The sequence below is a fragment of the Bombus huntii genome, chromosome 16 (genome assembly GCF_024542735.1).
Source record: "Bombus huntii isolate Logan2020A chromosome 16, iyBomHunt1.1, whole genome shotgun sequence".
NCBI lineage: Eukaryota > Metazoa > Arthropoda > Insecta > Hymenoptera > Apidae > Bombus > Bombus huntii.
In genome coordinates this window covers 3448407-3460309 of record NC_066253.1, presented here as the reverse complement: position 1 = coordinate 3460309, position 11903 = coordinate 3448407, and the positions used below count along the sequence as shown (strand labels likewise).

The 11903-nt window shown below is 35.3% G+C and overlaps 2 protein-coding genes across 7 annotated transcripts in view; one reads left to right on the top strand and one right to left on the bottom strand.

The window, feature by feature from the left end:
* LOC126874477 (cytospin-A) overlaps positions 1 to 9927 on the top strand; it is a 30215-nt gene extending 20288 nt beyond the window's left edge. For 2 of the 5 annotated variants that reach the window (XM_050636601.1, XM_050636600.1), the window contains 10 exons: positions 17 to 359; positions 2786 to 3151; positions 3226 to 3438; positions 3515 to 3970; positions 4329 to 4764; positions 5036 to 6847; positions 7347 to 7541; positions 7622 to 7795; positions 7988 to 8373; positions 8688 to 9927. In XM_050636601.1, the coding sequence (XP_050492558.1) occupies positions 17 to 359; positions 2786 to 3151; positions 3226 to 3438; positions 3515 to 3970; positions 4329 to 4764; positions 5036 to 6847; positions 7347 to 7541; positions 7622 to 7795; positions 7988 to 8373; positions 8688 to 8777 (4471 nt within the window). In that variant the 3' untranslated portion in view covers positions 8778 to 9927. Of the gene's footprint in view, positions 1 to 16; positions 360 to 1668; positions 2298 to 2785; positions 3152 to 3225; positions 3439 to 3514; positions 3971 to 4328; positions 4765 to 5035; positions 6848 to 7346; positions 7542 to 7621; positions 7796 to 7987; positions 8374 to 8687 lie in introns of those variants that run through there. The other 3 variants (XM_050636599.1, XM_050636598.1, XM_050636602.1) reach the window with 3 other exon arrangements.
* Positions 2928 to 11861, bottom strand: LOC126874511 (histone deacetylase 3). 2 transcript variants are annotated; one of them, XM_050636698.1, is made up of 3 exons: positions 11259 to 11861; positions 10172 to 11181; positions 2928 to 3076 (listed from the first exon to the last, which is right to left on the bottom strand). In XM_050636698.1, exons 1-3 carry the CDS (start codon positions 11335 to 11337, stop codon positions 3041 to 3043), a joined length of 1125 nt encoding a protein of 374 aa, XP_050492655.1. In that variant the 5' UTR covers positions 11338 to 11861; the 3' UTR covers positions 2928 to 3040. The 2 variants fall into 2 exon arrangements, with proteins under 2 accessions (XP_050492655.1, XP_050492654.1); XM_050636697.1 differs by having other exon boundaries at positions 10172 to 11860.
* Between the last annotated feature and the right edge of the window lie 42 nt (positions 11862 to 11903).

The following is an 11903-nucleotide window of genomic DNA, read 5'->3' as shown; positions in this document are numbered from 1 at the left end:
CCATGATGAAGTTCAGATCGCTGTTTCGCAGAGGCCAGCAACAACCGCCGACGCAGTCGCAGCAGCAACAACAGCAACAGATCCCGCTGCGTCAGGCGCCAAGTGCCTCCTCGCTTGAGGCGAAGAACGAAAACCCATCGGTAGGCAACTGGGGCTCCCTCGGTAAAGAAGGAGCCAAAGGGAACGCTAAGGGTAGCTTCAATCCAAAGGGACCCGGCAAGGGGTCCAGGATGCAGGAGCTGGAGCGTGAGATCGAGGTGTTGCGCAAGGACCACGCACGACTCGAGTCGAATCTACGTGAGGCATCTTGCGATGCTCAGCATCTTCACGAACTACGCGCTGAACTCACCTCTCTCAAGGTAATTTTTCCATTTTAATCTTAACTTCCTAATGAGTATAAGATAGCCCTAAGAATTTGGTGTACTGGTTAAAGACAGGGAATGTCTATTATGTATTGGAACAAAACACAGGTAAAAGTAATTAATTAATATTTTATTAATCATTCTTTTGTACGATATCTAAGTAAAATATAATTTCATTTTATGTGTGAAAAATACAGTTCAATTTATTGAATGTTGTTTCTTTCCTAGTGGACTAAAATATTAAAACTTAATTTTCTCGATAAAGCTATTTTGTGACATTCTTTGTTTTTCCCTTTACTCTCTATATCTACATTAGATTGATTAATATCTATTTGGGTCATTTAAAAAGTTTGTAGCATTTTTATTATGAATTTCTATCAAATTATGAAACGTTTCAACAAAGAAGAATTGGATATTAAAATAAATTTAAAAAATTTATCGAAAATTCCCCAATAAGAGAGGTTTCTTTTTTCCAGTGAAAAGATACTGTTGTATCTTATATGTCCAACAAATTTTGAAGTGTAGCTGGAATGTTCATCTCTATCTGAGTTAATTACCAAACATAGTATTTTCATCATTATTTACAGTAGTCATTGCAAAATTTATTCGAAAATGGAAAAGACGATCAATTCCTCGAGAAAGAAGTTGTGAAGTTATAAATGGTAAAAATTCGAATTATATATAAATTTTTCTTAACTTTTGCTACAGATTTGCTACTAAACAATCTAATACATATCCGTTTAGAAATATCTATCAGCTAATAGCAGTTTTAACAAACTATAAATAAGCGTTGAACTTACGATATGTTGAACAAACATCTATTTCCAGTAATTAACAAGACACACGTTTTATTTAAAGTCAGTTTTGAAAATGGTGGAAATATCAATTTTTCAAATTTACATTAGAACAAAATTGATAGATAAAAATTTGTATGCCGCAAGGGAAAGATTCGTGTATATGTTTATTGTGTTATTTGCTTTCATTTCGGTCTCTCTCTATCTCCTCTCTTTTCGTTGTTCTACTCACGTGTAGATCTACTTCTCCCACTTAAATCCCCTTTCTCGTCTAACATCATTGACCTTACAAGGAAAACAAACACAGGAGATCGTCTTCGAGGGCGGTTTCTACGAGATGGAGCAGGTTATTTACCGACATTAACAACGATTCAAGGTGAACGTGGGTGATCCTTTTTTTACCCTTTAGCCGTGCTTACTGGTATCATGAAAAGCGGATGTTATGCAATCACTCAGTATAATCTTATAATTTAAGAACAGTCTTAAGACTGAAATAATTAAACACGCTTGTTCACTTATTAGATTCATTATTCAATATTACATAATATTTGATTATTGAGCGAATAATCTATAAAAATACAATCTGCAATCCATGAAAGTGATCGTTGATCTCTTTTTTGTAAATATAGTTGATGATTACTTATCATAGAGGGTAAGGATTATTTTTCCCAACAATTTTTCAGATTCACTTAATTACAAATAGTCTATCAAAAACATTACCATTTATAAAAATGATTTATGATCCTCTTTTATAAATCTAGGTGGTAATTACATACTTACCAAAAAAGGTTAGGATTATTTTTCCCGCTAATTAAGGTTTTGTGAAAGCATTAGAAAACTGTAAAAAACAAAAGATTCAATTTTATTATAAATGAATTTAATAAAATAAAGACACTGAAAACTAAAGCATCCATTAACCATACTTATAAAAAATGATAGAAAAAATTGATCTTCCTAAAATAAATAAATATTCTGTTTCGTATTGAAATTTTGTTTTTTTCATGAAGGGGTTGAAACATTATCCCGCGTATTTAAAGGATAGCTAGAGGGCGTAGGAAGAGGGATGTTTACGGAGGAAGGAAACTTGTGAAGTGAAACGACCGCGAACGCTATGAAAAAACGTTGTTTCTCCACGTCTACGGTAAACGACAAGGAGCAACTTCCTTTATAAATTGTTTACACTTCCTCAAAGAGTCATAAATAGGCAACCATCACTGGTTTAGAAAGTTGCGAGATGTTTGGTTGAATTTCGTAGACCTAACCTAAAATGTTGACACTTATTCGCCGCATAATCAAGAGATCGAAGAAAATAAGAATTGTCCGCTTCGAATTAGAAACTTAGATTTCTTAACATTGTCATAGCAGATATATCGTACGATTAAGCATATTACGTTTCATCATACTAGTCAGCCCAAGTAATTAGAATACTATCGGTTACCATATTCTCGTTTATGTAAGCGTTTGGCATCGTGTTTTTAATATAAATAAAACGGCAAAGAAAAAGAGAAAAATTGACAAAATATGTTATAACAACGTAATAATATGATTCGTATATTTATATACTTGCTTGAAGTAAGTGTATTTGAAAATTTGTAATGAATAATAGGGTTCGCTCTTTTTTAATTGTAGGAACAGCATAGTTTGGAGTTAGACCGCCTTACAGAAGAGAACGAAGCTCTTCGTGCAAGACTCAGAGACGTTGCACATTCTCCCTTGTCAGATTCAGAGAAGCAACAGTTACTTCTGGATGCCTCAAGATTACACAATTCTGCACCAGCATCAATAGCAATCCCCCAAGATGAAGGATCCACACCAATCACCATATCCCAAGATAGTGCTCAGTGTACCACCCCAGATTGGGACAAGCATTCTTCTAGTTCTGTATCAGAGGTTTCTGTCGCATGTTTGCAAGATAGAATTCTGCAAATGGAAGAAACGCATTATTCAACAAATGAAGAGTTACAGGCAACAATACAAGAATTAAGCGATCTACAAGTATGTGCAATTAGCAGCCAAAAACTTTATAGAACAACATACGATAGTAATTATAATATTCCTCTTATTCATAGGCACAGCTTACAGAACTACAAGCTGACAATGAAAGATTAACAGAAGAGAAAGATGTGCTGTTGGAATCTCTCTGTAGACAAACAGAGAAACTCGAAGACTCCCGTTCCAAGGTTGACACGTTACAAGGTCTATTGTTAAGGGAGGAGCAACCACAGGAATCTTCCAAAGGGTATAATACAGAACGGGAACAGAAATTAGTAGACCTTCTAAAAGTAAATACACTTAGTTTTAAACCATCAAATTATAACAAATTGTATTAAATTAATTAATTAAATTAACTAATTATAGAGTGCTCAAGAAGAACGAGAATCATTGCTACAGAAACAAGAGGAACTAACATCTGAAGTGAAGAGCCTTCGAGCAGCTGCAGAGGTCAGTGCTGCGGAAACAGAGCGATTAACAAAATGTGTACACCTTTTGGAATCCTCGGTGGAGACGGCGAGTATCGAACGGAAGCAACTGGACATGGAACTAGCAGAAGCTAGGCAAGAGGGTGCAAATCGGAATATAGAAATCAGTAGGTTAGCCACGCTCTTGGAAAATGCTCGAGCGAAAATCGAGGAATTAGAACAATCGAGGCAAGTGGAAAACAAAAGCGAGGCAGATGAACTTTTGGATGCTGCTAGAAGAGAGAAAGACACTTTGGAAACGCAAGCGGCTGCCCTGCAAGAGCAGTTGGCGCGTTCGCATTGCGATCATGACCGTCTTAGGGATCAATACTCACAGCTTCAAGAAGAATACAAAGTATGCTCACTATGGCGGAAAAAATTAACATATAGAGCTGCAACATATGCAGCATTTTAATGAGAATACTTTTATTTATAACTTTATAAAAAGAATTCTTGTGAGAAAATTACACCATTTCATGATGTAGATGTAATGGTTGGAAAAATTTATTCTCGCAACCACTTTCTTTTTATAAGATTTCAAAGTCTTCTGTATCCTTTTTTAGGGGAATCATATATGTTTTTACATACCAGTCATATATGTTTCTTTATTTTCTACATCAGGATTATTTATATTCTATATTAAATAAAATACGTATTCTCGTTTAAATGCCGCATTCTGTATAAGGGCAAAGAATTAATTAAATATTTTATAGGTAGCGCGTAATAATGCCAAGTCAGCAATAGATGACCTGGAATACAGGTTGAACCAGTTGAAGGACGAAAGGTTATCCGTGAGTGCAGAACTACAACTCGTGAGAGATTCTCTTGCGGAGTTGCAGGCACAATGTCAAAGGCACCTGGAAGATAAAAGAGAGTTAAAGGCCGCATTGAACGAGGCTCAAAGAACGGAACGCGAAGCTCAAACGCGTCAGTATGAATTAGAGCGAGCGTTGTCTGAAGAACGTAAGTTGAGGCAAGAACAGGCTACCGAGTGGGAACAGTTTCAAACGGACCTCCTGATGACCGTTCGCGTGGCGAACGATTTTAAAACGGAGGCTCAGAGTGAGCTGGAGCGAGTTATGATGGAGAATAAAGCACAAAGGGATAAACTGAGAGCATTAGAAGCTCAGCTCGATAAACTGAATAAAGGTAAGTGAACTACCTTTGGAATCTCTTATTTTAGATACATTTTGCTGTTATCAAACACGGAAAGAGAACAATCATATTTAATGTAACATTGATTATGATGATATAATAGGGAGACAAAGTTCAATCAGTGTATTAGGACAGATGATTGATATTTAATGTTAGATACTTTTACAAGATACTTTCTAACGAACGATCAAGGAACAGAAGTACAGTGATTAATACAATGCATGTTATCTTTTTTTTTTTTTTTTCAATTTCATTCGGATGTCAGGCAGCACTGCAGTTCCTCAATGTAAGAGTTTTGGTAGCACTGCTGGAAATTCTCGCAAGCCGGCTAACAATATCTTAAAACGCGGTCGTACCATTATAAAGAGGCGGCATGAGTGCAGGAAGGGCTCTTTAAAACCCAATCTTTTTAAAAAAACGTCTGAGTTGGATCCAAATGAAAAAGAGGATTTGCAAATTGATGACTTGAAAGAGTTAAATTCAGTAATTCATCAGGAAGATATTGAATTCGACGATAGTAGCGAAATTTTATATTCCAAGGATCCTATTAAACTAAATGACAAATTAATTTCTGGAGAAGAAATTGAGATTTGTCCTTCCTTCGAATCAAAAGATAATTTACTGGAGCTTGTTGATGATTTTGAAAAACAACCTTTGATAGAATTAGATTCCAATAACGAGGCTTTAAATATCGAGGCTTCTAACTTTAAAAGAACAAATTCAAATAAGTTTCTCAAGGCCTCTGAAGATTATCAAAAACTTCATGTATCAAGTATATCAGAGGAAAATGAAATTGCAAAATCATCCTTATTGAAGAACATAAAGGGCATTCAAAATGCCGGAACAGATTCGTACGGTATTCAAATTTCTAATAGTCGATTTTTCGTTCCTAAAAATTACGTGTATTCCGGATTGGAAAATGCAATGGATGACTTAAAGTTTGAGGTAGATCCGGAAATGAGGAAAGTGTTGCAAGAAAGCACTCAAACAAGCAATGACTCGATAAATACAGATAATTCTGAAGTAACCAGCAACCAAGAATCTCAACACACAAACGAGTTTAAAATGAAAGATATATTTTTGTCCGATACAAGGGATAAAGAAAATTCTTTACTTTCGCAGTTCGGAACTTCGAAATTTAACGAATCGGAGGAAGAGTCTAAGAGCGATTTCTCTTCAAACAAAAAGCCTAGGTTATTTCTGAAGAAAAGCGAATCCAGATCTGGTAGTGAAATTGTGGACTCTCTTTTAGACAGTACTCGCAAGCAAGATGTCTTCAATTCTACTTTAGAAAATCGAACCTTTTCTACATCCCTAGACAATCTAAATTTACGAACTTACTCTGCTGATCATTTGGATAATAGTAATATCAGGAAGATAAGACAAAAGGAAGATTTGATTCCTCTTAATGGTTACATTGACAAAAGTGCAATACGTTACAGAGACACCAATGATTTAATATCTGTAAGACCAAAAAGTTTCCCATTTGAACCTTACTTACCCCAAAAATCAGAAGATTTGGTTCTTGCAAATATTAAAAAAAGGAAAGATAAAGAAAGAGAAGAATATAGTACATATTCTATTCTTTCTTCGCTGGAAAATTTACCTAGATCTGCTTTAGATCCTCCATTGGCACCATTCTCCTCTCGACTCGCACCAAAAGAACATCTAATATCGTTTTCAAAAGAAACTACCAAAGCATTAGATTCTACTTCAACACAAAAGACTACTAGTCGAGCTTTGGGGTTCAACAATGAATTAAGGGAGATTGGAAAGAATCTAACTCTTTGCGAAGCAAATAGATTGAAACGCATGAAATTCTTAAACATGAACTTGTTTCAATCTGAACCAACTATAGAGTCTCAGACAAATAGTTTGGTAATTACGGATGAAAAGAAGATACAAAATGAGAGCTTAAGCTCAACCTCGGAATTAAAAATAGGTCAGAATAGTAGCGATTCAATGTTCAAGGATAAATCTCTGATAGGGAGGACTTCGTCTTTAAGAGAGAAGTTTGAGACGATCATTGAGGATGTGGAACTGAGACCAGGCCGACAAATAGGTACAATACGCGACCGTAAGTCGCAAAAAAGTAGTGTGGAAACGTGATTGCTTGTATTTGCAGAGTTCAAACCCTCGTTATCTGTCCTGGATTTTTATTCTAGCAAACAGATGTGTTTAAACACTTGTAATACACCCTTTCTCGTTGCTAGTCTCAAATGTACTTTTTCTAGCTCCCCCCTCCCCCAATCTCTCACCTTTCACTATTGTTTGGATTAATCAATATATCTCTAATTTATGTTCTCTAGTTTTTTTGTCTGTGACCTGAAATTTTGCTTTTATGTTTTTCGTCCCTCATCAAACTATTTATGTATCATTCAACACAAAGTAAATGTAAATATACTTGTGGCCTTAGAACTACGAGTCGAAAAAAGTGATTGGTTTTTTCTAGATATTTCTTTCTTGTCATTCTTGTGCTTTCCTATTACATGTAAACATAGCGCTTATTGCTTTTTTTTTGTTACGCGATTTTGATTCAAGTACAATTGTAGTACAGTTTTTCTCTGATCTTTCAGCTAACCAGAAAGTGATTCAACAACCCCAACAAAGGCCAGCAAGCACACCGACGGAAACTCAACACTGTGTGTTGACAAGCGTTCAACAGGAGATTGCCGCGCGTCGGAAAGCTAATATTTCTCGTCAGGATTCAAGGCTATCTGTGAAATGTTTAATAGAAAGTATTGAGAATGCTACAAAACAAGCAAAAGCAGGTATGAAACACATAATAGATGAATTTTTCTAACCACCCAATATATCTCCATATGACTCTAATATAATAATTTGTACATAGGCCCTGGAAGTCGTAGCAGTTCTACGTCCTCGCTTAATTCCATTGGAACAAATGATATAATGACATTAAAAGCCCCACTTCGTGATCAGCAGCAGATCAATAATTTAATCTGCACAACGAACTCAACAAATAATAATAAAACCCAAACCGCAATTACTAGAAAACCACTGTCAGGTAATTTTCTTTTTAAACATTATGTTATCACTATGCTAAGTAACGACATGTAATTTATTTTCAAATGTTATTTTCAAAAGTTTTGAAACAAGATTATTCATAAAATCCTCTGAATCATACACTGTTGCTTTCTAAAGCCAATGTTCTGCAAAAGCATTTGAATGTTATAGAACTTTTCAATGATTAATACAGAAACAAAGTCAACAGTGCCTGTAGTGTTGAGTCCTGGCGAACTGCTAGATTCTGCTGCACTGAACGCGAAGGCAATCGACTTTGTACGTCGCAACAGCGTAACGGACTTATCAGAGCGCAAAGATCCTCTCTGTGGATTGATAAAAAACGGAGGCTCGAAACGAAACGCATTGCTCAAATGGTGCCAGAACAAGACTATGGGCTACCGGAATATTGATATCACGAATTTTAGTAGTTCGTGGAACGACGGTTTGGCTCTTTGCGCCATCCTCCATTCCTATCTCCCACACAAGGTACCATACGATACGTTGACACCAGTGGAAAAGAGAAGAAACTTTTCTATTGCTTTCTCCGCTGCGGAAAGCGTTGGGATATCTACTACGTTGGTAAGTTATAAATCGTGTGATTGTTATGTACATTACTATCCATAAGTAGTTGGACACTTGGTGGGTATTTTTGTTGTATTTTCAAAATTATGATTAGATTGCGAGTATATTTAAATAGAAAATTTAGCTATTAAGTATTATAACAGATATTATACTTTCTATATGTTAAATATATATTTTTTCACGCCATATGCATTCTATGCATTTTTGCACTTTCAAATTACCCATAAATGCATAAAAATTCACACTCTGGTTATGGGTGGTAGTGTACCTTTTAGTAAAAAGACTTTACTAAGAAGTTACTTAATTCATAGAACATAGGGGAAATGTGTCAATTGGAGCGACCTGACTGGCAACAAGTTATGACATATGTGACCAGTATTTACAAGCATTTTGAAACCTAATTTTCGGTTCGGTGTCTCCTGTCATCAAGACGGTTCCTCCTCTCATTGAGAATTCACCGTTGGACCGAGAACGAATCAAGAACAAGGATCATCTAGTCATCTAAAAAACAAATTTTCTATAGGGACAAAAATCTTTCCAAGAACTTTTTTCTTTTTTGGATTTCCAAGAATCGCTGGATTATAGCACTGCCTACGTCTAATGCCTGTGTATGATCGCGAGAGTGTGGATTTCAATGGGACATATAAATCTGACACCAAATGGAATTGCTTTTTACTATGAGACTGAATGTTTTTAATATACATGCATATATTATATATATATGTTAAGAACCGGAGACAAAGAAATAGAGGCAGGGATTTATAAAGAAAAACAGGAAGTAACTAGAGAGAGACATGCTTCTGTAAAAGAGAGAAAAAAATGAATATAGAAAAATGCAAGCTTTATCGAGTCTTCTTGTGCGTGAATATGTATCATATATATGTTTCAGTGCCTCCATTGCAAAGCCAATACATTAATTCCATTACATGCAAGAGGGTTTTTTCTACCTATCGTAAGTCTTGCATTTTTTTGTAACTGACACAAGTGTCGAGGTAAATATTTCCGTTCCTCTCATACTGTGAGTATTTTTCTACTTGTATTATTTTTCGAGAAACTTTTGTAAAGTTTTAAGAACGAATGTACAGAATGAAGCGCCTTAATTTAAAAAAGAGAAAACCTAATTTATTGTATTAGTCACGTTTTTTAGTATATATATATATATTATAATATTATACGAAAGCCGAGCAGCAAATTTATTAGAGAGACGAGAAAGCATCGTTTAAGTTCTACTTTCTGAGTGTAGTAAAGAACGAACGAAAATATTCATGAAGATTAAGTTCTCTGTGATATAGCGAAATAGCCCCGAAACAGAGATAGAAACGTTATCGTTATTGCTCTTATTATTATTATTATCATTATTATTATTACTATTATTATTACTACTACTACTATTACTACTACTACTACTACTACTGCTGCTGCTACTGCTACTATTATTATTATTAATACTATTGCTACTATTAATATCATCCTCATCGTCATTGTTGTACCATTGTAGACAATATGCTGTCTGACATAAAACAATAAACTTGCCTAATGACTATTTAAAAATTGGGAGTTATTATATCTTATCGTATAACAGGAAGTTGGTAAATGCACAAATTAAGAAAAAAGTCTTTTTAATGAATCGATGATATTTACAAGTTTTGTGTATAGTATTTACAAGTTTCGCGTCAAGAGAAATTAGTTTTCAATCCTTTGTTGTTTTATACTGGTGTAGATAGTCGGCTTCCTACTACGACGTTATTTCTATTTTATGTTTAATTTGTCCGGACTTTTATCACGATTCACTTACGTCCATTTTGTCCTGATCTTTTTCTCCGGAATAATACTCATTATTTGGTTCAACTATCTTATCAGTGTCCTGTGTATTTTGCCTAGAGTCAGGGTCAGGTTCTGGTTGCCTTTCTTCCTCTGGAGGCAATGCATCGCATGGAACATCCTGCATTTGGACACTTGGAGAGTGTTGAATCATTTTCAAGTTATCATAAACGTGTCTCGTAATAGCCTCCAAATACTGTTTGCTATTCGCATTGTCTTGTCTGGTTACAACATCAGGATGCAATGTAAAGTCTGGTGCGAAGTACTCTAGGTATTCTGTGTAGGGTAGCTCATTACTGATTTGTTCATCGACGAGCAAAGAGCTTTCGTAGGTCCAGCAACGCGCGACATTACGCAACGTATATCCCCCTCCTCCAACAGTAAGCAATGGCACATTTAGGTCTCTCACGAATTTCACACATTCTCCATGACCTTTTGTGCTCAAACTAAAACAGCCAAGACGATCATTTGCGAGCGAATCTGCTCCACATTGTAGAACTATAGCAGTTGGTTGGAAGAACTCCATTACATGAGATATAACAGGCTTAAATACTTGAACATAAGATGTATCATCAATGCCTTCTTTCAAAGGTACATTAACAGAATAATATCGTCCACTTTCTGCTCCGATTTCATACATATCTCCAGTACCAGGAAAGAAATAGTTTCCATACTTGTGGAAAGATACCGTCATCACTCTATCTGTGAGATAAAATGCTTCTTGTACTCCATCTCCATGGTGGACATCTATATCTATATAAAGTACTCTAGCATGGTATTTCAACAATTCTAAGATTGCTATTACGATATCATTAATGTAACAGAAACCAGAAGCTTCAAATTTCTTTGCATGGTGCAGTCCTCCACTCCAATTAATAGCAATGTCACAGCAATTATTATTCAGTTTCGTAGCACCTTCCAGAGAAGCACCCGTGTACATGGAGCAAAAATCAAATAATCCTTCAAAAACAGGACAATCATCACCTACGTTAAAGTGACTTAGATATTTGGTGTATCCTTGCAAGTTTTGTGGAGTCACTCTTTGTAAAAATTCAACATACTCGTCTGAATGAAAGCGACACATATCATGGGTGCTTGCACGATATGGACGATAGATCTGCATCTTCTTGTGCAAACCATAATTTAATACTAAACTGTGGATTACAGCAAGTCTGTGAGGCTTCATTGGATGTCCGGGGCCATAATGGAAATTTCCTACGTCTGGATTGTAGAAGTATGATACCTTTTTGTTGTAACTCATTTTGAGGTTAGTTTTTTGGGATAGGTTATCAAAATATGCGAGTATATACTTATATAATATAAATATTTTTCCTTCATCAAACTATATTTACAACATCGTTATGAATGACAAAATAATTAAAATTCTTCAATATTTTTTGTATATGTAATAATTAGCGCTTATTTTTAGAATGTCAGAATGTAACGCTATGAGAATCAAATATCACCCAAGTATCTTTTCAGTCAAAAGATCCATCGACTAGAGTAGAACACGAAGAATTTTACGTTCAACTTCCATTGAACAGTGAACCACAATCAACCTGATAAGATTAAAAATTATAATACTAGCACTTGTAATGCATGCACAAACATAACCAATTTTTACGCATCGCTCTGACAGTTTTTTTACTCCATTTACAAGCATTTGAATTCTAACTATTTTCCCCTAGATTTTGATCACGTGGTTT